We start from the raw sequence: 27606 nt of genomic DNA, 5'->3' as shown, positions 1-27606 counted from the left end.
GATGCAAAAGCAAAGATAGGGGAGAAAGTCTTGTATGAATGTTGTGCAAAAGCAACAACGAGAGGCAGCTACAAAGGAAGATGAGACATGATGAGAGGAGAAAAAGGAGAAGCAAAAAAGACACTAACACCTCTTCATATCTCAATAGGATTTTAGCTCGTTTCCACGTGTTATTAAAATTATATGTCATATATTAAAGAAAAGAGTTTAAGTTTTTTCAAAAAAATAATTAATCCTTAAACACTTGCATTTCTGAATAACAAGTGTCATATGTTAGCGCATTTCACACTTTTTTTCTACAAAAACAAGTGTTATATCTTTAATTAAAAAAAAAAAAAGTATTCTTTACTTAACAAGTGAAGGTTTATTGCACCGGTTATTGGAAATAACTGGTATCAAAAGTTACACACTGTATACAATTTTTTTTAATTAATTAGTAAATTGTTTTACACCTATTTTTAGTAAAACCGGTATAATATCACTCATTCTTATGTAATTTCTATACCAGTGGATGACTAGACACCATAATCGCTAGAAGAAGAACATCTTTATATTTCTGAATTATAGGTTTTGGACGATCATTAGAATGTGATGTTGTGCCATGTTGATCCAAGGAAAATATAAAATTTTCATATTAGATCCACTCATATAACAAAGATACGTGATTATTTTTTAACATCAACTTTTTAAAATATCATTTTTGTTTATATTTTAACTATTTATATTTATATGGCTTATATTTAGCATTTTAAGAGTTGCATAAAAATTTATGCTTTTGTTTTATATATGATTCTGTGACCCTTAATGATTATGACACATTATTTAATGTTTTATCGTATTAAAAAAAGCGTAGCTTCCTCCGGATTAAAAAAAACGTCACTATAGTAATAGAAAATGATCCTTCTAAACTTTATGTATGTTTTTTGTTCATGATTGGATTAAAAAGCAAGAAGTAAAAAGTTAAAGAAAAACAGAGTGTAGTCTAGTGTACAACAACAAAGAGAAGAAGGGACTGATTATATAGTAGTCCCAGAGGATGGGAAAAGAAAGGTCAACAACATGAATAGAAGAATGAGTGATAACAATTGTTGCCTTTTTAACACTGAAATTGATAGGAGAATCTCCACCGTCCATCATACTGTGATGATGAAACTATAGACTACTACCTGCTGGTGTTGGTATTGGAAGGAGTGAGAGAATGAACACTTCTCTGTGCAACCAAACAGCACAAGAATCCTGAACCCGCTAACCCTTTATTTCCCGCCATTTCTCTCACTCCGTTCCATTCCTTTAACGCCGTCGTTTTTGGTGACGAAGAAGACGATGTCGTTGATGTTGACTCCGTTTCATCCACTGATTCCGCATAACAATTATCGCAAGATTCGCTCGAACCTTCTTCTCCTGCAATAACCGCTTCCTTCAATTTCGGTTCCAACAACTTTCTACGCCGGTGTTTTAACTTCTCTCCCATTAGGTCACGGTAGCCTATCGCCGATATTTTTTCCAATGCCGGAAAACCGGATCCGTCTATTACCATGGCTCCGATGTTCATCACGCCGTGGAATCTTCCCGACTCACGCCGTATTTGACATGCGCTGAAGCAGGGAGTTCTGTTACCGCCGTCGGAGGAGAGGATGTTGCTTGTGAGGAATCTCACTGTGCCGACTATGTGATCACGGAAAGTGCCGACGGCGTAGATCGCGACGCAGACGCCGGAGGTTTCACTTGCGAGAAACTCCGGCGTGACACGGAAGAGGAATTTGTCGTTCCATGTAGGATTCTGACCACCGATTTTATCGACTTGTGTTCGGAGCTTCGTTGAAGAGTCGATCCACGTGAGAGCGTAGGTTTGAAACCTTCGCCGTGGAGATGACGGTGGTTTCAAGCCTTGTGCTGAGATCAAGTTGATCTCTAATACTAGCTGCGTCTTCGCCGGAGACGCCATTGATGTCTCTCTTTCTTTCTCTATGGAACCTTACTGTACCATATTTTGTTCTTTCTTCAATTTCCGGCGAGATTAACGGACATGATTAATCAAGAAAGATCAACGGTTGTGATTCCGGCGGAAGGAAAAGAGAAAAAGGAAAGGGTGGGTTAAACACAAGTGTGGGACCTACACAGGTATATATATTTACTGGTTTTGGATTTTTATTTGATTTTGTAAGTTATAACAGTTAGGGTGTTAATGTAACTATTAGCTGTAAATAAACTAAACTGGGGTTATGGTGAGGTAATTAGTGGAAAACCCGTCTTATATTGCTAGTTAACAAACTCAACGGAAAAAACAATTCAACCGAAATGCAACAAACAAAACCACACTACACAGCTATTGCACAGATATAATAACTTACTGTACCAATAGTTATAACTTTATAATAATCATCATAATAATATAATATCGATCTTTATTTTCTTTTACTATGTTATGTCAAAAAATGTATATTTTTACTTTCTTTTATTTTTTATTTTTTAATCTCGCCACAAGATCACACTAGCTAATAAAATAAGAAAGCTTCATACTATTGTTTCCTTCATGATGGGAATATCCAAAATCTCATCAAGATTCAACTTTTCTAAAGTTAAGCTCAAAACAGGGAGTACTAATATTGGGATTAAAATATAAAAAGATAAATAAATAATAAATAATTAAAATTTTAATTAAATTTAAATTAAAGGATCATGTATGATATTTAATCTAAATAAAAAAACACCGTTAGAAAAATAAAACTAAATGATATTCGTTAATTTTTATCGTTAATATATCTAGTAATTTCAATGGAAGGTTAAAATTAAGTATATACAATATTAACAAATAAAATAATGATCGGGTCATGACAATTAGGCTATCCATATCCACTAATCAAATAAACAAATATTTCAACTACAAATTAATTATTAATTAATAAATACAAATGCTGATATAATTGTATTCGTGCTTATTAGTAAATTAATAAAAATATTAAAAAAATTGTTTTTAAATATAAAAATCTACCTACTTTTTTATTATCTTATAAACTATTACTATGTTCTTAAAAGATAAACGAAAATTATGTATTAATGTATTATATTTATGTGATAATATATCAATATTTTTATGATAAAACTGTGATAAATTATGTTTACGTGTTAATATTAATATTTGTATGTATTAATAATTTTTGTGTTATTAAAAGATTATATAAAGTTCTACATTATTACAAATATATGCGGATATTAAACAAAAATTCATTAAAAAAATAACTATTATTCTATTCGAGTTTAAAAATAAATAAGAAAACAATTATTCGAGTCCGCCAAGGCGCTAGTCCATTCCTACCCATTTTTTGGTCTTATTCGGTCTTCAGAATTCTTTTAACACATTTTTTGGGCATATATATAACATATATATAAACAAAAATGGGTTGCTCTCCCTCACGCCGCAACACTTGTCTGACTCATAATGTGTTTGGCGTTCACGTTGTACTAAGTTAATAAAAATAAAATTAGCTTGACTCTTTTTTGGATCTCAAACAAGATTTGATGCCTTTACATTAGTAATCAGTTTATATGACATGGATTGCTCAACTACACGCTCTCTATGTTACAAATATTATTAAGAGACAAATTTACTATTTGAAAATATTTTCTATTTTTTCAATATTTATATTAATTATACTTTTAATAAAAAGCTAAAATACTTTTGAAATAAATAATTATATATATTTTTAGAAATAGTCAAAATATCAACAACAAAAATTATTAACTATCATTTCAATACATCATAGGTTAAAATTTTGAAAATATATTTTTATTAACCATCATTTTAATACATCATAAGTAAAATAACACACATTTTAAGAAATAAACATATAAAATATTTTTACAAAATAAACTATACTAAATTATTTATTGTTTTATTATTTGGCAAATCCATTAACTATTTGAAAATAAATCTTTAATTTTAAAAAAGTTATCACCAGATATTTGAACTAATATTATTTTTTAATTAGGTAATTCAATTAGATTAATTTACTGTTAGAATAGAAATAATACACATGATGATTTTTCATGGTTCAACAATTAATAAATTACTTAATTTCCGATGAAATTCAAACTCTAAGATTTGTTCTCTTGTTCTTATTCCGATTTTCGTCTTTAATTTTATTTTATTTTATTTAATGAACTTATTATAGATTAGGGTTTGATTTTCATTGTCATTTACCACATCAATTCGTTTCACTTGTCTCTCTATCATCAAATTTTTTAGAATGGTTAAATCCGATGAGAAATAAAAAAGAACTACATTTCACTTGTCTCTCTATCATCAAATTTTTTTTAGAATGATTAAATTCAAAGAGAAATAAAAAAGAATTTTGTAGTCTGGGTTCCATGAAGACTTAATTCATTAATTAATTGATTGTTGAAGATTAAAAAATTCACCAAATATATTATTTTTACTCTATCTATCATTTTGTGGTCACGTCAATAAATTGAATCCAACATTACTTATTTTTTATTATTATAATATTTAAAATAACATTTAAGAATTTAGTTTATTTTTTAATAGTAGAATTTTTAAGTTACATAATAATGATGTGAAAATGAAATAGATGACATTTAATGCTACTCATTAACATCGACTAACGTTAAATTAAAAGAGTGACCTAATTAAAAAAAGTTTCAAAACTTCATTGCATATTTTTTTTTAATTTAGAGACTTATTTAAGTAGTTCAGAAAGTTTAAAATGTTTTTTTTTTTACAATTGGGACCTCAGAACAATTAACCAATTAAATATCAACTAGAACATTATCCCATAGTTCTATAAATTGTTCCTAACTGGGTGATTAGTATCACGCCAACTAAAATCTAAAATATTTACAATGAGCAATGAAACAAGTAGCCTTTCAATTCTCCTTATGTCGTTTTTTCTTACCTTAATTTCTAGTACATGTGGTGGAGACATTGTAGTTTACTGGGGTCAAAACGAGGATGAAGGTTCATTAACCGAAACATGTAACACAAGACTATAAAAAACTATTAGCATTTTTATCAAGATTTGGTAATGCTCGTACACCTCGACTCAATCTACCTGATCATTGTGACCCAACATCAAACAATGGTTGCAAAAGTATTGGCACCGACATCAAAAATTGTCATAAAAAAAGGTATCAAAATTATGATTTCAATTGGTGGTGGTGTCAATGGTTACTCTTTATCATCCAAAGTAGATGCTAGAGATGTGGCTGATTACATATAGAACAATTTCTTATGAGGGAAATCATCAAAATCAAGACCATTTGGTGATGTTGTTTTGGATGGTGTAGATTTTGACAGTGAAGTTGGTGATGGTGAAAGTTTTTTATGGGGAAATTGCTAAGAAATTTCTCAACAAAGATGGGTGAAAAATGTGTACTTGACAACAGCACCACAATGTCCTTTTCCTGATGAACATTTAAAAGGGGCATTATCAACTGGGGTATTTGATTATGTTTGGGTTAATTTTACAATAATGGGCCTTATCAATTTGATTTTAGTGACATAAGCAAGTTCCAAAAATCATAGAATAAGTGGGTTACCCCTATTAGGGTGAGTAAGGTTTATGTTGGTGTTCCTGCTTCAACATCAGCTGCTAGTAGTGACTATGTGCCAACACGTGTGTTTACAAGTCAAGTATTGAATTTTGTTAAGAAATCAAATAGGTATGGAGTAGTAATGCTTTGAGATAGGTTTGCTGTTGAGAAAATGGATATGCTAGCAAAATAAGGGATTTGTTTGAGATTTTCCTAACTATGTTTAATTTGTAGGTGTGATTAATAAATGCAAGTATGTTGTAATGAGTTTGGAATGTGGAGTCAAGTTAATAAACTTTTGTTTCAATTATTGAAATATCGGTAGTGGTGAGTGTAGTGTGCATTATTTGAAGGGGAAGAACCTTGTTACAATAGCACAAGGTGCTAAGAAAAGTTTTTTTGTTTTTTTTTTTTTAATGTCACAAGCAAATTCATTCGAAGGATATTTTGAAGAAACTATATAACCAACTTAAAAGAAAATTGTCCCAATAGTTTTCTTCCATTTAGATGAAAAAAATATAAGATTAAAGCTAATAAAACAAGAAAATCGATAAATATATAGTAATTAAGAACTAAATTAGTATTAACTAAATTGATATTCAAAGTCTAATTGTCACTTTAATTATGTTAGTCAACCGTTAATGACAACAAAGAGAAGAAAATCAATGGTATTTTTTTAATCTATTTAGTTATGGATTAAATTGACTTCTGTTGCAAACATATTTAAATTATAAGTAGTCTCAGTAATGTTGATTTTGAACATTTGATTGAAAAACAAAAGAAATGTGAAGGGGTTGCATACACTAGTTATAACATTAGATGAGTTTGTCCACTAATTTTATCCAAAATAAACTAATTCTGATTGAGCATTCCAACAAACACCTAAATTATATATTTATCTTTGAGAATTGGAAAACCTATATCACTTAAAAAAGCTTTTACATAAAACACTCACAACAACGACACAATGAAAATTAAGTGTAATACCTTTATTCGACGATAATTTTTGGGGAAGGCGCACGAGACCGTGATCCAATGATGGAGAGAGAACTATGCATTATTCCAGGATGGAGAGAGAGTCTCCCTTTAATCCCAACTAAATGGTCCTTTAAGGTGTGAATGTGGCTTTAGTTGGTAGAGGTGTTCAAAAAAAAAAATTGAATCAAATTGCAGAACTGAACCAAACTGTTTTTTAACTGAACTAATTTATAAAAATAGAGAACCAAACTATTTTTTAACTGGTTTTTCAAAAATAGAACCGAACTGGTTTTCAGTTTGAAAAACTAAATCGAATCGATTTTTAGTTCGAAAAAACTAGAACCGAATTTGTTTTTTAGAAATAATTAGAGGTAATTATGTAAAATTTGGCCTATATGAACAAAAAAACTAAGTTAAACCAGTTCGGTTCAAAGTAATAAAACAATTCACCGGAGTTCAGTTTTTTGAACTGAAAATCGATTTGGCTCAGTTTTTTTAAACTAAAAACTAATTCGGTTCAATTTTCAAATGGTTATAATTCAGAACTGAACTTTGTCTACTCGTACTAGTGGGCGCCAATTCACCATGCTAGATCCTAAGGTGGTGGGAGTGAGATACTTTTAGGAGAATAAGTTATACTCTTATGTTAGTGGTGGGTCTTGAGCGCAAGGTAAAGATAGGTCGTGAAGATTGTTGGATGAGGAGTTACATGGAGATAAGTTAGTGAAGGGGTGTCGCACAATAGTGGTTGAGAAATATAGGTACACAAAATCGAAGGTGATGGGTATGGGAAAAAGATTAAAGTAAAAGTTAAAGATCGATCCTCTAGCGATGTCCAGTCAGAATCTATCATCTTGTCATGTTAAGTCTATTTTGTAATTGTCATTTTCAAATAAGTACCATATACTCTATTTTTATTGAACGTTAATATTAATTACTTTACACTAATCATGCATATAATTTTTTCTCTAATACAACTACATATAATAATAAATTAAAAGACAAATATTTAACACCGATTAATTAATTAAAAGATGATATTTCTTAAAACAATATTTTTAAATAAAAAATTATCTTAAATTAGTGATGTGTCTTTAAATAACATATAGATAAAAATGTTAAGAAAATTATAATATAATTAAATTAAACTATAAATTATAATATATTAATTATAATTTCATGTATAAACTATCCACAAGATAAATATTTATTATTTATCAATTAGTTATAAAATAATCTTTCAGTCCATAAATACAACTCAATTAATAGTTACATAAATAAAAATACCTATAAATGTTAGTTCCAAATATAAATTTTTTCACTTCTCCATTTACTACTTGAGAGTGTAACCATGAATTATTTTATATATATAAAAAAAAGACAATCTTCACTAATCAATTATTTTTAACAAAATTTAATATTTAATTATTAATTATCACTTGAATATCCGATATAAATATGAATAAAACTATAATTATAAGTTGAAATTAAAAGGGAATCTAATCCGGCCCAGTAAAGTCTGAGTGACTCGCCTGCACACCATTCTGCACCGCCCCCAACACGCTCTTCGTTCCCCTCAGTGCTCTTTGCATTGCTCGCTTATCGGTCTTCTCTTTGAGTATGCTTCATCTTCCTTCTATTCCTTTTCTTATTACTTACCACATGTTTATTTTTCTCGCTAACTCGTCTTGTATTTTTTTACTACTCAACTGAATAGGGTTTTGCAGAATCAATCTATCTACAATGGGTAAAGCTAAAACGGGACCCAAATTTGCGGTTATGAAGAAGCTTGTCACTTCTAAAGCAATCAAAAGGTGACTTTTATTTTCTCTCTCAAAGTCAAATCTTATGCTTCGTTTTGCTCTGTTTTATGTGTTTCAATTTTGTGTCAATTTCAGCCATAAAGAAGCGGTTTTAAACCCTGAAAAGAAGAACACTCTTAAAGATAAATTGCCCAGAAACGTGTAAGCCTTTGTTGTTCCCACTTTTCATTCCTATTGTAATATAGTATAAACTTTGACCTACTTTTATTTTTGGTTTTAATATTTTCTGTTTTGAATTTGCATATTCAGTCCTAGTCATTCTTCGGCGCTTTTCTTTCAATACAATACCGCTTTAGGACCCCCATATCGTGTTTTGGTGGATACTAACTTCATCAATTTCTCCATCCAGAATAAAGTATGTGTTATTCGTTTTGCTTTAATTTTGTTTTTTTATTTTCCTCTTTGAAATATTTGTTATTGTGATGTTCATATCTCATTTAAATAAAATAAAAAAATAGAGCACCATATTGCATTTCAGTGTTAGATTGATCTTATTAAAATTGTATAAGTTTTGTAATCTTCTTTTTCAAGTTTCTTTGTTGCTGGCTCACACAAAGGGTTTTGTTCATGCAGTTGGATCTGGAGAAAGGAATGATGGACTGCTTATATGCAAAATGTGAGTTTGAATTGATGATAACTTGACTCAATTCATGTTTTTCATGTCTAAGTTTAGTTGAATGTTGGGGCTCCCATTGAGTTTTTGAGCTTACGTTTTGATAGTCTTTCCCAAGATTGAATCTAAAATCCTATAAACTGTACTTACTCTTGTTCTGTTGATACTTGGATTTTCAGGTACCCCGTGTATCACAGACTGTGTGATGGCAGAACTTGAGAAGTTGGGCCAAAAGTATCGTGTAGCTCTAAGGTAGATCTTATGTCACATGCCTTAATTGTTATTGGTTTATATTATCATATGCTGGAGCTCATTGTGCATCTACTGGGGCTCATCGAAAGTCTATCTCCGACTGAATCAATATCTCGTTTTCCCTTTGCTGCCACGGAGAGTGATGTTCCGCCTCTTTCTTAAACTCTCGTTCCAGCAGCTTTGAGTTCAACTGCCTGTCCCCCAGTTAAAGAGGTGAAGGAGTGGAAAGGGGCAAGGCCAATGAACCAGGATCTAATTGAATGGATTCTTGATAACCTGCTTTGCCTTAACCAACCCATCCTACATGAATCAAGAAAGACAGTGGCACTGACCATCTTAGAAAGAAGAATGACTACTAGAAAGACAGTGGCACTGACCATCATGTGCAATATAGTACATATAATCGTATGGAGATTTTTTCTCAATTGTAGGAACCTCCGGGAATGTCTTAGTCCTAGTACTTACTGTTAGGAGAATAGCCGTTCGATCCACGTCAAAGTATTGAAATTTATATACGTAGTTACTTATGCAATTATGCATGCTGGTCTTGCCTATGCTTTTTATTTAGTTTTTGTCCTCACCATATGCTTTATAAATCAAGTTTTTGATGGGACATTTTTATGCTAAAATAAAATCCATAATTTTTGTGGAAGATAAAAGAAATCAGATATCCGAACTTACAACTTCATCCATTTTCTCTAGTAGAAGTGTATTAAATCTCAAAGGGAAGAACATGTCTATTTAAAACAGCTAGTGTTGAAAGGAAAACCAAATCCTGGAACGCCTAAACTCCGTGATATATCATTGCTTTTATCTGCCATCCTGTTTTTTCATGCTGCTATTGGTTATATTTATGATATAAGCCATCTCTCAGCTTATTTAGTAGAGAAAATGAATTATATTATTCCAGTTTTAGCTTCTGTGTGTATTGATTTATCTCTGTTACATTGACAGGATTGCAAAGGATCCTCGATTTGAGAGATTACTCTGTACTCATAAGGGGACCTATGCCGATGATTGTCTTGTTGAGAGAGTTACTCAGGTGTGATTTATTTGAAGTACTTCTTAAATATTGGACAGCATCCTGTATTTTAATTTGATTGTTTAGATTGATTTAACGCCTTTCAGAATTGACGAAAAATTATGATATCTTAGCAGTGCATAGGGTCATCTAGATCAGTAAACTAGTTTCTATTGACCTTTTGAGATGGAAATTAACTTAGTAGAATATTGTTACTTTTGCATCTTTGAGAGTTAGAGTTACTTTTCCTCTCTCCTATCTTAATCTACTTTTGAAAAGTGAATATTGAAACAAAGCTTTTTTAATTGTGAATTCTTAACTAAGCTAATGAATACAATCAAGTATTATTTGCTTAATTCTTGGTGTTCATGGTTTCCAATTTTTTGGTGATTGTAATGTATATCCATTTAGAAGAACACTTATATTAAGGAATAATTTCAAATAAAAGTAACGGTAACAGCAACACACACCTACTTCCTATGTCATTGTTTTGCTTCAAATTATTTAAACAAACCATTTTCTTGGAACAGCATAAGTGTTTCATTGTCGCAACATGTGATCGTGACTTGAAGAGGAGAATCCGGAAGGTAAAATCATTAATAATTTCTCTGATTATCATTGTTTTGATGTTTTGGACCTGGATGCATGACCCATGAACTTGATTTCTGTATTTCAGATTCCTGGTGTGCCAATAATGTACATCACTAAACACAGATACTCAATCGAGCGGTTGCCAGAAGCAACAATGGGTGGAGGTAGATACTCTGAATTATACTGTAATCTTTATTTATGTTATTTGCTATGAAGAATCAGTGACTCTCAAGAAAACCTTTATGCTTGCCAACTAACTATGAATTTGAACTCAGTTTATTGGTCAAACTAATCTTTTACATCTTTGATAAACAAGATTAGCAAAGTTTAATTTAATTTGTTCAGGCTTAAAAGCTATGATAAAGTAAAATTGTAAGCTTACATAGTACAAAAAATTCCGATACAACTATACTAAACATGGTAGAAAAATATAAAAAAAAGATCTACTAATTGCAAAATTTATCAACTATCCATTTAATGTTCAATGCAAAACCTCTTCAAAAACATATCTTCAATGCCACAAGGTTGTTAAGGATTTTTGAAAAATTAAAGAACTGAATATTAGTTTGTTGGGTCAGGTGTATTGATGCACTCACAATAGTATATATAATAGTAACATAACATGGAAGATGTAATTTGTTGGGTCAGGTGTATTGTCCAGCTAAAAAAAGTAAAAAAATGAAAACGGAAGCAAGGATTTGCAGAAGCTCTGCGCAAGTTGTTACAGAAATATACTGTCTATACAAATGAACCATTAATCCTATTAGCACGCCAATTATCAATTGTCGTCATAGTGTTATTAAATGTCAGCCATGGTTCTGCCATTGGCCGCAATGGCGAATTTTTGGCCTTCTGCCATTGACAAACAATGGATAGTCAAAAATGAAAATGAACCATTAATCCTACTAACAATTTTGCGTAGGAATATTTTCTTTTCCTATTGTTTATTTCCCGTGTCTATTTTCCTATTCTTCTTAGCACTCACCTATTTTTCTTAGCACTCAACTGACGACGAATTTCTTATTGCAGCACCTAGAATTTGATGAAGTAAAACAGGAAAGCACACCAATAATCTTGACACTCCTTTCTGGGTTTAGAAGTTACATATATGCATGTTTAGTTCTTTAGATGGCTGGATAGGAATCTCCTAGAAGCTTGACACTGATCAAGAAGCAACTCTGCAATGGTTGATCCGTTAAATTTCTGCAGTGTAACTTGGTCGATTTTGGGTGCTGTCAAACTTTTTTGTTTTTTTCCCTCGTGTTGCGTCACTAATGTAAAACCTTGGAGAGTGCCTAAATTATAATTATTTTCAAATGAACACTCTGATTAATACATGTATATTACTCTTAGTTTACTATTTTTTTGCATGAATTATAATATTCAAGAGAATTTATTAACAATACTATCCTCATATATTTATGTAATTTTTTTTAGTGTGAAATGTTGGAATTATTTATTTATTGTGGATTGGGGGAGTATTACTTTTGTTTGGTTCAAGATTTAGACACATCATTTGCATATATATGTGGGAAGCATTTCAGATATCCTGCCACAAACTTCTTTTAGTAAGGTCATATTTGAATTAGTCTCTAAAAGCCTCTCAATTAAAGTAAAGTATCTTCATGTGTTTTATACAAGAAAAACCATCTTCATTTGCACAAGAGTCTAATAGATTTATATCTCTTAATGAATAAATTAAATAGGACATACCCTTTAAATATTGAGATGTGGGAGATAATTGTAATTTTTAATATTTATTTTAAATATATTTATTAAGTTTTCCTGAATAAATCTTAGAGGTGGCAGTTCAATAAATTGGTGAAATTGTGATACTTATGATGTACTAGGAATTCGAGGTTCGGAGGTTAAGGGTTCTAATGTCACCCACCTCATTAATCTTAATATAAACTAACAATTAACCTACAATTTTTGTCAAAAGAAAAATTGACTTTATTAATAACCTACAACATATTGTCAAATAAATTCCGCTTAAATATATACTGTAACATGTAATATTGATTTTATTAATAATATGTTATATTTGTGGCTAAATTAAATATATTCTCAAATTGTTGGCAAGAACATTTTATATTACTTTTCTAATATAATAGATATAAGTAGTTGTAATTTGTCTTATAGTTCAAATGTTTAAGATGAAAATGTATTTCAATTGATCTCTTGTTTATTTTTTTATTTTTTATGTTGGACAATTTACTCTTGTACCGGTACAATTATAAATTATTAATCAATACTCTGTTTAAAAAATGTTGAGTGCTGTGTGTGCTGTTTACATACACAAACTGACATACAATAATAGTATAATACGACATTGCTGCTGAGACATTATATTAGGCATATTTAAATTCAATAATGTTGCATATGGATAGTAAGCATCGAGTAGCGTTTGTAGTCCAACGGTTAGGATAATTGCCTTCCAAGCAATAGACCCGGGTTCGACTCCCGGCAAACGCATTTGTTTTTAGTATTTCATATAAATATATAAAATGTTTTTACATGTTTAAATTGCATAGGACCAACACTGTTGACTTTCAAAGTTATGCCTTTTATTTACAATGTGTTTTTAACTCATTAAATGATTTTTTTTTTAAAATGGTCAATGCTAGCAAAATGGTGGAAGGGAAAATCGAACCCGAGACTACTATATCATTTCACTCATTTACTCTTTCACCCCAACCACCAAATCAGCCTTATATTTTCATCTCATTAAATGATGTGTTACCACAATGAATTCATGTGCATTTTCCCCCAAATAAGTGTATATAAATGAAACAACTTTTATTGTATTTTTTATAAACATATTATAGGTGCGAAATATCCATTGTCATTTAGTAGAGTATAGTTTTCGTCAAAGATTAGTTGTACGAACAACGTGTAATTTCTCTTCTTAATCATATTTTCTTTATGTCCATAAGTAAAAAATGAAACCACTAACTAGTAACCACTTAGTTAATGTGTCAAATCTTACCACTCAAATTAACCACCCGTTGGTAACCTTTTTTTACTGTATATCTAAAAAATCCATCTCTTTATCCACCAATTCAGACATTTTAACTAAGTGGTGAAGAGATAATATTTCTATATTTTTAAAATGTATAGAGAAAAATATTTTTTTCCACAAAATATTATTATTCTCTTATATATATATATATATATATGACAAAAATCACAATGAAGTGAAAGCAACACAAGAGAAATTTTAATGTACATATTATATTTATTAATCAGATAACTTTTTGAAAAAAATCATTATATGAAAATTTATAATTTTTTTTTTCGTTTATATTTCAAGTTAATGTAGTCTTAATTAGACCCACACATCATTGGATTTTTTCAAATCAAGGGTCAAGTTCGTTTTTAAATTTTAGTCTGAACAAAGTTTAAGATCAAGCAAGAGACAATCATAAGTGATAACCCGTTCCTTAAACACTGCAAGTTTGCAACTCACATCCAAAATTAGAAATGTTGTTTCTTACAACATTAGTGCAGTTCCTGCCCTTATGAACGGGTGATGTTACCAACAAACACACTAAATATGTTCAGACTGGAAAATTTCTCCATATATTACAGGACAGGAAAGTCACTTTGTGTGCCTTAAGGCCCTTACAATTGACAGAGACATACCCTTTTAGGGACTAAAGTTGTACTTTATCCTATATATAATCTAGCAAGCAGAAGATTCTGACCGTCATTACCTCGGGGCTACAGGTTAGTGCTACTATACAATTATACACCAATTATTCAAAGGCATCATGAACTACAAATATAAAATAAAGTAATTTTGGTCATTAGTGGACACATGGTCAAAAGAAAGAGACTGATGCGATTGGGTAGATTGAAGTGTTTTCTTAAGTCTTCTTCTGTCAGAATATAAGGTGACATCACAAATCAAAATGGCTTGCATTTGCCTGGAGAGGTATTTATGAGACAGAACCGGCTCTCAATTTTGCAGCTCTTTGCTTGACGAAAAAACTTGATAGCACACTTTTGCTGCGACTAGGAACATGGACAGTCTCATGCAGATTTAGATTGTCAAAGGACCCGAATGTTTTCAATGGTCTGAAACCGTCTAAGGCATCCTGCAGAAGCAAAATCATCAGTAACTTCACCGTAGAAATGTTACATAACAGCACTGAAAATGCATAATTTGCCAAACATTATCAAAGAGTTGCAAAAAGTGGGTTACTATAATCAGAGTTTTACTATTTTTTTAATTTTTAAGCATGGCAAAACATTTGAACTTGCTGATGAATATGACATTACCCTTCCTGAGACACCAAGAGTTTGGGTGGCAGCACTTGAAGTAGGAACTCCATTTGGTGCGTGGCTTTTTGATGCTGAGGGTTTCAACCACGTAATCTCTTCATTATCTACAGGCATGCAACTAAGCTATATTAGTTCTATAGGATAAAAAACAAACATCCGTGCCTGATTGAACTAGATTATTTAATAGACTGGAAACTCATTTAAGATGTGATGTCTAATTATTTGATGATTCAAAACAAATATGCTAGCTGTAAAAAAATTGGAATCTCAAAAACAATTGACAAAGATCACACGCATGAATCTAGTCTATCTAAGGTAACTAGATCATATTGAGGGATGAAAGAAAACAATGAAACAATAGAAGAATAAAATAGAAAGAAAACATAATCAGCACCCCTTAAACTGGAGGGTACATGCCATATGCATATGTATGCATGCTATCAGTAGTAGTAGCTAGCAACAGATGATGCCTGTGGTGGCCTAATAAACTGTTTCACTAGTAGACAACTGGTTCACCAGGCAGGTTCTAGTCTTCTAGAAACCAACTCAAAATTGAGGAAAATGTGATCTTTTCTAATCTGACCATACAAAACAAATATATTTACCACATAAAAGGGAATCCAAAAAACCTTCTAACTCAAAACAACATGATCTCTTCTAATCTGACCATACAAAACAAATATATTTACCACATAAAAGGGAATATAAAAAACTTATGGATTGAGAGATCACAGATGTGAATACCACTATCTAGCAAAGCTAAATCATATCAAGGAATAAAAGGGAATAAAAAAGTTAATAAAATAAAAACAATCAACAAATACAAGGTTTACAATTATTTTTATTCAACATACCTATAAGGTGGAAAACTCCAGTGGTCTTGGCAGAAAATTTTGGGTCCTTCCTGCTGCAAAAGTGGATGTGTAAAAATATTTAAGAAAACACTCTACCTGTGAGCTACAATAAAGCCATCAATGGTAAAAGAACGCAGTGAATAAAGCAACAGTCCTTTGCAGCCTCAAACTAAAAACTTACTTTTTTGAAGCGTGTGAACTCCGTCTTTTTAAGGTTGACTTAGTTTCTGATGCTAAATGCCATGAAAGAGTTTTTGAAACAGGGGTACCTAAATACAATAATACACATTCAGTTGGATAAATAAAATAATGCCCACTTACCAACAAGCCTAGCAGGAGAGGGGAACATATGTTAAAAACCAATAGCATTAGAAGAGACAGAGTTTTCTCAACCACACACCTGAAGGTCGAAAACGAGTTCTGGTTTTAAATGAATTTTGTTTTCCATCACTCTGTTTGTATGGACGGAAATGCACCTTTTTATTGGCCGAATCTAGCTTACATACGGAAATGAAAAAGAACCATAAGTAAAAACAAAATTCACAATCTGTGGTGTCACTAACTACTTCAGGAGAAAAGTTAAAACAGTTGAGAATCCTACTTGGCAAAATGTAGTGCTTATGATGCCTAGGAATAAAAGACAACAACTTCTGTTGCCGAAGACCCTCTTTATCTGTGTAAGTTTGGCATGTAAGAAGTCTCTGCATATAAGCAAATATGTACTTCAATATCATTAGAAATCCATAGTTTAACATGATATCTCAGAAGTATTTGTAATGACCTGATTTAGAGTAGAGATCTTCAAGTCCATGGTTGAGATATCCAATGTTTGCTGGTCAAGAAGGTCGGTTAACTTGTAAGCTACAGTCCCAAGATGATCAACAGCATTCACAAGGGCTCTTGCAGCATAATCTTTGAGGTTGTCAAGTAGCCTGAAATCCATGCAGACCAAATACACAAGAATTATCCGTCAGCAAATGATGGACGAGCTTATAATACCTCTCACACACTGTCAAAATAACTAGTAAAAAATTTCAGGAACACAAAATCATGCCATGTCCTTTTAATCATGGTATCTTCTTTTTTATGGACATAATTTTATTTGATTCTATCTACATAAAGCAAAGCATACCACTTACATTTATTGAAATACCCACAGAATGATAAAACAGAATTTTTTATCCATAACATCAATTGGCAAAGTGCTCCGATAAAATCACGGCCACACTTGTTTGTCTCAGTGAAAGAGCTTTAATGATTTAGCAATAAAACAGCTTAAAAAAGGGGCTATGTTTGGTTTCTACAACAAGAAACTAAGAATCTAATTACGAAGACAAGATCATACATTTGTTTTTGATCACTATGGAGATAAGATTTTTCACAGTACTCTGCAGCAGAATAGAGTTGAGGCCTCAGGTTCTTAAGTTCCTGAAAAGACATAACATTAGGAACTGTATCTCAAATCAGAAACTTTTCACATTAAATCCTAATTCTAATTGTAATTGTAATAGATATAAAGGCTTATTACAAAATAGTAAGTTGTAAAGAGAAACTGAACCTTGAATTGAAATAAATGGTAGCAATAGAAAAAGAGAGAGAGATCTGAATGAAAGTACCTGGAGTGCGAATACGAAGCTTTTGCTGCGTTCCATTGAAAACTCGTCGAATGTCATTGTAAACGAAATGCAATCATAATCATCTCAAAGGACAAAAATAGATACACCGTTTCCCCTCTTTGTTTTTTATTTTATGCCTATTACACTCATTTTTGTATAATTTCATTTTTCTATTTTTGTAGGTGAAATTTTAAATAATTTATAAAGTAAAAAATTAAAGTGGAATATGGCATGCACGAAAGGGAAGGCAAAGGGCACCCACCCGAAAGATTCCAATCTTTGTTGGCTGATTATTCTTTCTGTTGTTTAGTTTGTCCTTGTTTTCTTTTTCCAACAAACGTTTATTGGAGGAAAACGAAATATGCCAAAAATTATGCTTGTGACTTGTGACTTGTGACAGAGTCACGTCACGTGAAATTAAATTAAACCACAATGGTTCAGAGGTTAATGTTATTGTACACCCTCTTGGATCTAAAATTGGCTAAAATACAACACAAATGAGTCTTTATAAACATCTGATGCATTGTACATAAAAATCGTTCATCCCATAAAATCTTTAACAATACCACCCTCACACCCAACATTATGACAAAAGAATAAATCTCCACTATATATATAATTGTAAAAGGATATGAGTAACTAATAGCATTTGTGAGAGTTAAGAACAATTTTTGCAGTAAAAAAGTCACAGTTATGAGACAGACACAATGATATTAAGAACACTACAAGAACATGTTTTACTGAGGGTGCCATTCTTACATGTGACACGTAATCTAACATAAAAGTTCATTATTATGTTCAAGAACCATAGTAAGAAAATGCATTGAAAATGCTCTAACATATAAACTCATAATTCTATCCAAGTTGTTCCTCACTATATGCTTATATGCTGAGATGAAACATGTGGTTCGTTTTAAAGTTTTCATCAATATGAGGCCTGATGATATTTACATGCAAATTTAAATGATGTTCTTGATGATTATTTATTGGATGGAAGAATTTAATAGCATCTTAATGAATTCTTTTTTATTTTCTTCCACCAATAATTTCCTGTGTATCTTTTATTTCATCAGTGCCAAGTATATTTGTAAGCGGAAAACAATCACATCAGCCCCAAAAATTTCGGGTTACAGTATTAAATTCCATTGCAATTAACCAAATTCTAACTGAAGACTACACCCTAATGGATCTATTGTTAATGTTAGCTCTGACAAGTCCCACATTCACTAAAATATAACAAAAATGAATCTTTATAAGCATCAAATACATTGGTTAGTGTGCTGAGTTGGGTAGCTCCAACTTGTGACCCAAGCGGGGGCAACAAGGTGATGGAACACGGCTTTGGCTTATCAGGTTGGGCTGGTAGCTGCACTATGCTGGTCTGCCCACTCCAAGTTGAGAGTTGAGTCATGGGATTTGGGCGAAGGCTTGGGTCTCTTGTCTCCTAGACTGGAGGGTACAGCGTGAGGCTGGACTCACAGAGCAGCGAATACCTCCGGCTCTTGACAGTGGAGGGATTACAGGCTGCTGCAATACTAGCCCACAAAGCCTGCTGAGCATAGCCCGTTGGACCATCATTTTTTGTGGGGTTATCGGGTCACTTGTGCCAATGACCTCAACTTGCAACCCTTTATATTACAAAGCCCCAGCTTACAATTTGTCTTAAAAGAAGTGCCATGAAACAGAAAATGTAAATAAATTGGAGCTGGTGGATTTGATCATATGCCAAGTTATATTAAATTAGCCTCATCTACGAAAGATTAACAAGACATTTTTTTCTATATAGAGATCTTACTTGAGTAGAATCCAAAAGACATGTACAATAGAAACAAAGAAAATTACATTATTTGTTGGAGAAACTTATATATAATTGTAAAAGGATACGAGTAACTAATAGCATCTCCAACACAATGATAAACTGTCATACCATAATACAAAAAAATTAAGAATCTGAAATGGGTAAAGCGCAGGACCATCACCAACATTAGTCACAGTTCTTTTGAAATTTCTCTCCACCAATAAAGTCCCATTGACATAGGCAAAGCAAAAAATAAAGGTAATTCAAATCATAAGATGAGTTTGCAGAAACTGTTCTTCATTGTTTGCTGAGATGAAAAAACCTGTGGGTCGTTTTAAAGTTTCCATCAATATGAGGCCTGATAATATTTACATGTAAACTTAATTGGATGGAAGACTTTAATAGCATCTTAATGAATTCTGTTTTTTTCTTCCACCAACAATTTTGTGTGTACCTTTTATTTCATCAGTGCCAAGACTATTTGTAAGCGGAAAACCATCACATCAACACCAACAATTTTGGTTACAAAATTAAATTCCATTGCAACTGACCAAATTCCAACTGAAGACTACACCCTCTTGGATTTTTTGTTCATGTTAGCATTGGCAAGTCCGACATTGGCTAGAATATAACATAAATGAGTCTTTATAAGCATCTAACATATTAGTTAGTGTGCTGAGTTGGGTAGCTCCAGCTTATGACCCAAGCGGGGGCATTAAGGTGATGGTACACAACTTTGGCTTGTCAGGTTGAGTTGGTGGCTGCACTATGCTGGCCTGCCCTCTCCAAGTTGAGAGTTGAGTCACGGGACTTGGGCAAAGGCTTATATCTCTTGGCTCCTAGACTCGAGGGTACAGCGTGAGGCTGGACTCACAGAGCAGGGAACACCTCCGGCTCTTGACAGTGGAGGGATCACAGGCTGCCTGCTGAGCCAAGCTTATTGGACCATCATTTTTTACTACTAACCCAGAAAGCCTGTATTAAAAAAATTGTGGCCGTTAGTTTCAAATTTTATTTGCACTTGAAAAACTAGAAATTATACAGAAAACATTTGCGCTGGAAAAACTAAAAATTATACAGAAAACAAGATAAGGCGATATCGACCCTGACAGACATAGTTAAGAAATCACAAACAACATCAAATAACGATCAATTGATTCAGTTCTATTTAAATATAAAAATATTGTGGCTGTTAGTTTCAAATTTTATTTGCACTTGAAAAACTAGAAATTATACAGAAAACATTTGCGCTTGAAAAACTAGAAATTATACACAAAACAAGGTAAGGCGATATCGACCCTGACAGACATAGCTAAGAAATCACGAACAACATCAAATAAACACATCAAAACCATATTAAAATCTAAAAAGTATTATAGGTGCAATTTCATTACTCAAACTAATTCGATCTGACTCCATACCATTGATAAGGGAGCAGTGAACATATTGATTTCTGCGTTCTTTTGCAGCATCAGCAAATAAGCTAAAATTTTAGAGTGGAGAAACTATAGCAATTAATGGATGAATCATGTAGTTGTTATCCACAGCTACCTGATGCAATTATACGACCATTATATATGTTGGCAGAAAATTTAATTCAGTATTATGCATGCAAGAGCAATAGTTCACTCCACTTTTGAAGCTAGCCCCTGCTAGCATAACTGATGCACTTCAATGCACAGACTTGAAATATTAAAAACTAGCAAATTTTCCTGACTAGAAAAAGACACTGCAAAGTTGATAAACACTACCAAGAACTGATCTGATCTAAAAGTTCTCAAGTTGCCTTTTGAAAATGATTTTTCTTTGCAGTATCCTCATTTTCTATAGCCAGTTTTTCATGAGTTTCAGATACCTTAGAAGTTGATTAAAAAATCTATCAAGAAAGGCATGTACTGATCGATTCAAAGGCGTTATTTAGAGAACAAAAGTTGAAAAACTTGAAAACCATGGCCTCATTTTTGAAGAATGATGATATACCAATTCAAATTATTTAGTCTAACTTCAAGTCATCATGAAATAGTGATACAATTAGCAGAGCAGAGACAAATCCGGTAAGATAGATTTCTGACATTAACTACTTGTTCTGTGAGGCAAAATAAAAACAGATCATGTAGACAGCCCACCATCATAGCAAGACCAATTATGCCAAAATATAATGTATCCTTATTTTGCCACTGGCTGATTCAGCATACATTTTAATTTAAATAAATTACAATACAAAGACAACATTCATTCTATTTGCTGTAATGTTGCTGAAACTAGAGAGATTTTAACAATTAATTCTTTCAAATGGGCATCGTGCATTTCTTTTGAGAATGTCCTAACATATGGCAGCGACCACATTGAACAACCCTTTTGGGACGCTTAAAGTTCTCTACTCTAAGAACCTTCTTTTTAGGCCTTCCAGGGGGTCGGCGAGTCTTTGGTGGCCGAATTATGATATCAATTCTTGCACCTCCTCCACCTTCTGCTCCTTCTCCATGTTCTCTCCATTGGCTCTTGTCTGGAATAGGATTTATCACCTGCGAATAGGTCATTCTGTAACTTTGTACAGTGAAACATGGTTCAGCAAACATATGGGCATTATGTCCGCAGGAAATAAGTGCAGCAGCAGCATGAGCACAAGGTAAACCATACAGCTGCCATCGGCGACAAGAGCACTCACGACTTCGTATATCCACAATATTGGTCCTTTCAGTTGACACAATTTCAAACTCAACTTCATTTGCCCGGAGTACTTGGTAGCAATGAGCATCAGCTATTGCCTCCGAAATCCGCTTCTCGGCAGATGGTACAAGAATTGAAGTCCACCCCATGCCCACATCTCGCCGATCATTAAACCAAGACGTCAGCTGCTGGCGGATGTGTTCCATCATCTGCACTATGGGGAGCTCATGACATTCTAGGGCCCAGTTATATAACAGTTCTGTTACCCCAAGTGTGAAATGGCCATATCGAACACCATCAAAGTATGCAACAGCCCAAAGATAGGGAGGGAAGTGTTGAAACCATGATATAACATCCTGAGAAATCTCTATCATCTCAGTAATCTTGCTTTCAAATTCAGCAGCTGTAAGGGCATAAACAGCATTCCAAAAGATGTTCACCAACTTTGTGTTTTTAAATGTATCGCGGAAATTTTCGCTAACATAACGCAGACAGAAACCATGTGAAGCACTAGGAAAATGTGTTTCTACTGCCTCCACCATGCCTCTTTGCCTTTCAGATAGTATTGTAAGTCTAGGCATGTTGTCAGTGTTTACCCCAAGAAGTTTTCGTAATTCTGACATAAACCACATCCAGTTTTCGTCGCTTTCAGTATCAACAACAGCAATAGCCAAAGGAAACAAAGCATCATCAGCATCAATAGCTGCAGCACAAAATATGGTACCCAGATATTTTCCTTTAAGATGTGCTCTGTCAAGCTCTAAAAGAGGCCTACAAGCATTTATAAACCCATAAATTGATGCTCGATAAGAAATAAACAAGCGTTGAAAACAATTTTCTTGACCAGTGGCACCCACAGATGCAATGCTACCAGGGTTTGTTTTCCTTATTTGCTCACAGTATGCAGGGAGAACACGGTAACCTTCTTCAAATGTTCCATGAAGCGCTGCCATGCTCCGTTCCTTCCCTCGCCAAGCTTGCATGTAAGAAACAGCAACTCCGTGCTGATCTCGAATATCTTGTAGTATTTCCCGCGGTTTGTATTGTGGATTATCTCGAATGCGTGATTCTACAGATCTTGCAACCCAACCTACTGATGCCTGCTGATGGTGAAGGTTGCAAACTCCCTCACAAGTGTGGTCTGCTTGTAGAGTTCTTATAGTAAAAGTCGGAACACCAGGACATTTTGCTACATGAACACGCCACGGGCAGCCTTCTTTGGAGCACTTTGCTATAAAACGACTGCGATCTGACTTAACTATGCGGAGATCGAAATGCATAGCTATGGCAATATCTTTCAATGTTCTTCGGCAGGTTTCCACATCTGGAAACTCTTGACCAATGACTAAAGGATGTTCTGCTATAGTAACATTAGCATCATCATCTAAAACTAAAGAATTATTGTTATCCATCTATCTTCTAAAACAAGGAACCAGCAGCAATGTCATGTGACTCTAACTAAGGGTCTTCATCATATTCATGAATTATCAAAGACTGCAAAGGACAGGCATTGAAAAATGCCACCATATTAAACCAACCTCCTCCGAATTACAGATTCTGCAATACATAATAGAATAAAAAAGTATTTATTTATTTGCTGAAAAGAGGAATAAAAAAGTATAAGCACCCTCGTCAGTAGACTTAGCATATAAATATAAATATAAATCTACAAACTTATAGACGAATAAAAGTTTTGGGAGAATTAAACATTCATAGAACCACACTGAGAAATCGAGAGATGGTTAGAAACCCTAACTCAAGAAAAATTGAAAACAATAATTGAATCCTAACACACAACACAGAAAAGGGAGATGCAAATTGAAGTGGCATACCGCAGTTTGACGACGAGGCGGCAGCTGTGGCGGTGAATGAGAGGGAGCGACTACCGAACGCTGGCCTCTGGGTTTAAAACGCACACTGTTTTTGGTATTCACCAAAACAATTGAGAGATCAAAAAATAGAAGAATTTTTTGTAAACTCTGAAAAATATACTAGATTCACGTTTGGAACTGTCAAAAGTGATTATAGTGATTTCTTCAGAAAAAAAAAATGATTCTACTGATTTAAAAATAATTTTGTTTGTTCAATGAGTATGGATTATAATTGATTTTAAAATTTAAATAAAAATTAATTTTGATTTAAAGTTTTTTTATAGTTCTAAATTGAAATTTGTATTTAATTAGTTGATTTTGACTTTTTATTTTAAAAATATAAATTTAACCTTTTAATTTTATTATATTTATGAAAGTTAAATTTAATGATGTGGTTAAATGGACGCTAATATTAATTATTTTTAAAATTTAAATAGAAAATAAAACTCAAGTAAAAAAATAAAATTTAAATTTATCGTCATGTGACTATTATTCGACCTTGGTTAATAAAATTTAGATATTTTTATCAATATTATTAATTTAATGTATTCTAGTGTTTTAATTAATTGTTTATAAGAGTGGCATTTTAGATACCTTCCCATATACTACCTCTGCGAAAAATAATATAGTATTGAGCAAATTTAGTTGACTTAAGTATAGCTTTAGCTTATTAGCTCGTTACACTTAAACAAATATTTGGTTTAATTATATGTTGTTTCCTCCATTAATATCATTTAGTTAAAAATAGTTAGTTTTGTGCTTAATAGAATTGTATATCTATTTATAATTGTGAATTTCTTTTCTCATCCCATATTTTTTTCAAAACTCACCAATTTTTATTTGGATTGGTTAATTTAAAAATTTATTTTATTTAAATTGACAGATCTTTATTGGAGCCATGGGAAAGTAGATGAAGAAAACACTTTTACATTCTCATATTTGGGCCCGATAGACAAGTCGGACACTACCTACGCTTGATCCTAAGTAGCTCAGTTTTAACAGTCCACTTTGACCGGAAACTAGCCACAGAAAGCAGAACAAAATTGTCTCGTATACCCACAAATTATATTCTAAAACCCTCCCCTAAAAAACTCCAAAAATTACCCAATTTACTGGATGACAATATAATCCGCACCCGCGGATACCTACCCAAATCCATTTGATTTATGCGAGAAAAATCCGTTTTGATAGGGTGGACGGGTTTGGGGTGATGATATTCACTCCGCACTTGCACCCAAACTCACCTCGAGTAATATTATAGTAATTTTTTTAATTTTCTATACATATATATATATATATATATATATATATATATATATTAAATATACTTAATATTTTTAAAATATTAAAAATTATAATTTTATCTCTATAGAAAATAATTTTCATTTTATTATTATCTAATAATTATTATTTTATTATATTAATTATAATAGATATGATTTTTAAATTCATAATTTTATATATATAAATGGATGCGGGTGTGGGCGGAAAAACTTAAACCTCGTTGCGGACGGAGATGAAGGCTTAAATTTCACACCTGTTATGAAACGAGTGCGGGTGCGTGTTTTCCTCGATTAGTCGGATGCAGGGGTGGAGGAGGCAAAATATGTCCCCGACCCGCCCCGTTGTCATGCCTATTTAAAGATATATTCAAAATGTTAAAATGAAATAAACTTTTAAGTATGTTAACATTTTTAAATAAGTAATCAAATATATCTTTAAATAGTTTAACGAGATAATATGTCAATGAAATTAAGTTATGTTTTGATATTTAACATGACATTTAAAAAAATATGATTTTATATACATCCTACTTCTATTATATTTTATAATAATATTTTTATATATGTCAAAAACTAAATTACTAAAAGTTGAATATCTAACGAATAAATAAAAGTTAAATTATATTCATATTGCAGTTTTTGTCTATGCTATGCAATGCAGCATGCTAGTTCTCCTGATGGCTATGTCCAAGCCAAAGTTTCTTCTGTGGCTGCTCAATTGATGAAAAGGGGTTGGTAAGTACTGCATTCTGTTAATTTTTTTTTTTTTCAGTTTAGAAAATTGTCTGAATTTAATAACTTGTCTGACCTATAATTGAACATTGAACTATACATTTTTTTTCTTCCTATAATCACTCTTAGAAAATGAATGATGTGGGAGATATATATATAGAGAGAGAGAAAGAGAGCACTGTCACGATTTTATATTGACAATACATAATAATTAAACTCTTAAGTAAATGTATGTTACTTTTAATAAATTATAAAAGTCTGTTTCTTCTAATTAATTATAAAAATACAGTATTGTAAATAAAACAGCATGATTACCTAATTATACGTCAATCATATAAAATGAAAACTTTGTTTGCAACAAGTAATCCTGAAACCCTAAAAATATGTATAGTAGGCTGAGGACATGCAATATTTCAAAAGCTCTAAGTGATTTAGAATTATTGTAGTTTCATCATACCACCATTCTTTCCCGAACTATTTTGACATATAATATGCAATTTTTGAGATCATGTATAAATGAGTGTCACTTTAGCAAAAAAAAATGAGTTTCTTGCATGTATAACCTCTTTAAAAAAACTCTCTATTATACTCTACATTGAAATTTATATACCAAAATACCCAACTTTTTTATCTTCAGGAGGTCACATCTTACGTTGACTTGTGAAGGAAGTAGTTCTTACGTTGCTTGTTAGTGTTACATTTATTTATATATATATATATATATATATATATATATGAAAAATATATATATGTATCATTTGTTTAATGTTTCTACTATTAATAATTAAAAAAAAAGATTGTTATTTAATACTAAACACAAGTGTTGCTTTAGGTGTAACTGTGTGTGAGTAGGACGAGATTGGGTTGCCCAATGCATGGGGGAGATAAAATATACTGGTTACACAATGACATCCAATAGAAAGAAAAAAAAAACTATAATTAGTACATTTTACTTGCACAGTTCCTAAATATAGGATATGCTTTATTACTCTATTTAAATTTTGGAATTTTATTTAAAGGAAAAATTAATATATTACTTTACATGTAAAAAGTGTTTTCAAATAAATTAAAATATATAAGACAATTCAAAAACTAGAAGGTATATATATAAAAGAAATACAGGTAAAAATACAAACCAAAGGAGAATCAGAACTATCCTTAACCAGATAACGAGACATATAATATGGCCTACTTTGATCCTATTTTTCTTGTGGTGCAAGGTTTAGCCAACTTGGGTCACTTGATCAAGGTATCGTTTTAATTGGAATTAGTCCTTGTTCTAAGGACAATAATATGCTCCACATTCTTTGAAATTTTTGTTGGGCCTAACTCCACTCCAAAATTAGCTACATACTACTTTGGCCATATCTCTTGTTGATATGAGATATCATCAAAAACCCCTCGTACCCAATATTAGACATTTGAAGTGTGGACAATGCGGGTAACCCAATAACAACACCTGTTTGCATGTATACATCTAGAGTTTGGACTAATATAAGCGGCCCAACCCAATGACATATTTAGGATACTCTTGTACAATCTTGGATTTGGAGCTAGACATAATTCAAACCCAAAGTTAGTTTAAGAGGTTATTCCTTCTAGGTTTTTGCTCGATTTCCATCTAAACAATTTTACTAAATATATGTGTTAATAAAAATGCTCAAATA

At 32.1% G+C, this 27606-nt stretch overlaps 5 protein-coding genes and 1 non-coding gene across 7 annotated transcripts; 3 read left to right on the top strand and 3 right to left on the bottom strand.

Moving 5' to 3' along the window:
* Positions 1-960: 960 nt before the first annotated feature.
* On the bottom strand, positions 961-2318 carry LOC101496947 (uncharacterized). Its single transcript, XM_004494719.4, has one exon. It carries the CDS (start codon positions 1943-1945, stop codon positions 1163-1165), a length of 783 nt encoding a protein of 260 aa, XP_004494776.1. The 5' UTR covers positions 1946-2318; the 3' UTR covers positions 961-1162.
* A 5690-nt stretch (positions 2319-8008) lies between these two features.
* On the top strand, positions 8009-12291 carry LOC101496628 (uncharacterized). Its single transcript, XM_004494718.4, has 10 exons — positions 8009-8146; positions 8246-8342; positions 8427-8492; positions 8601-8706; positions 8925-8967; positions 9144-9216; positions 10171-10258; positions 10768-10824; positions 10914-10992; positions 11858-12291. The coding sequence occupies exons 2-10, from the start codon at positions 8272-8274 to the stop codon at positions 11869-11871; spliced, it is 597 nt and encodes a 198-aa protein (XP_004494775.1). The 5' UTR covers positions 8009-8146; positions 8246-8271; the 3' UTR covers positions 11872-12291.
* A 940-nt stretch (positions 12292-13231) lies between these two features.
* TRNAG-UCC (transfer RNA glycine (anticodon UCC)) lies at positions 13232-13303 on the top strand. The gene has a single exon. It is a non-coding gene; the product is annotated as a tRNA-Gly (tRNA).
* A 1063-nt stretch (positions 13304-14366) lies between these two features.
* Positions 14367-17755, bottom strand: LOC101496085 (protein ABIL1-like). 2 transcript variants are annotated; one of them, XM_004494717.4, is made up of 9 exons: positions 17586-17755; positions 17315-17397; positions 16751-16901; positions 16571-16670; positions 16370-16462; positions 16151-16238; positions 15970-16019; positions 15113-15219; positions 14367-14928 (listed from the first exon to the last, which is right to left on the bottom strand). In XM_004494717.4, exons 1-9 carry the CDS (start codon positions 17640-17642, stop codon positions 14770-14772), a joined length of 888 nt encoding a protein of 295 aa, XP_004494774.1. In that variant the 5' UTR covers positions 17643-17755; the 3' UTR covers positions 14367-14769. The 2 variants fall into 2 exon arrangements, with proteins under 2 accessions (XP_004494774.1, XP_004494773.1); XM_004494716.4 differs by having other exon boundaries at positions 15970-16022; positions 17586-17753.
* A 3678-nt stretch (positions 17756-21433) lies between these two features.
* LOC101495764 (uncharacterized) lies at positions 21434-23604 on the bottom strand. Its single transcript, XM_004494715.3, has one exon. The coding sequence runs from the start codon at positions 23463-23465 to the stop codon at positions 21672-21674; it is 1794 nt and encodes a 597-aa protein (XP_004494772.1). The 5' UTR covers positions 23466-23604; the 3' UTR covers positions 21434-21671.
* A 2258-nt stretch (positions 23605-25862) lies between these two features.
* Positions 25863-25946, top strand: LOC113785754 (uncharacterized). Its single transcript, XM_027332584.1, has one exon. The coding sequence runs from the start codon at positions 25863-25865 to the stop codon at positions 25944-25946; it is 84 nt and encodes a 27-aa protein (XP_027188385.1).
* The last annotated feature ends 1660 nt before the right edge of the window (positions 25947-27606 follow it).

This window comes from Cicer arietinum, chromosome 3 (genome assembly GCF_000331145.2).
Source record: "Cicer arietinum cultivar CDC Frontier isolate Library 1 chromosome 3, Cicar.CDCFrontier_v2.0, whole genome shotgun sequence".
NCBI classification, from domain to species: Eukaryota; Viridiplantae; Streptophyta; class Magnoliopsida; order Fabales; family Fabaceae; genus Cicer; species Cicer arietinum.
This window is presented reverse-complemented; position numbering and strand designations above follow the sequence as displayed.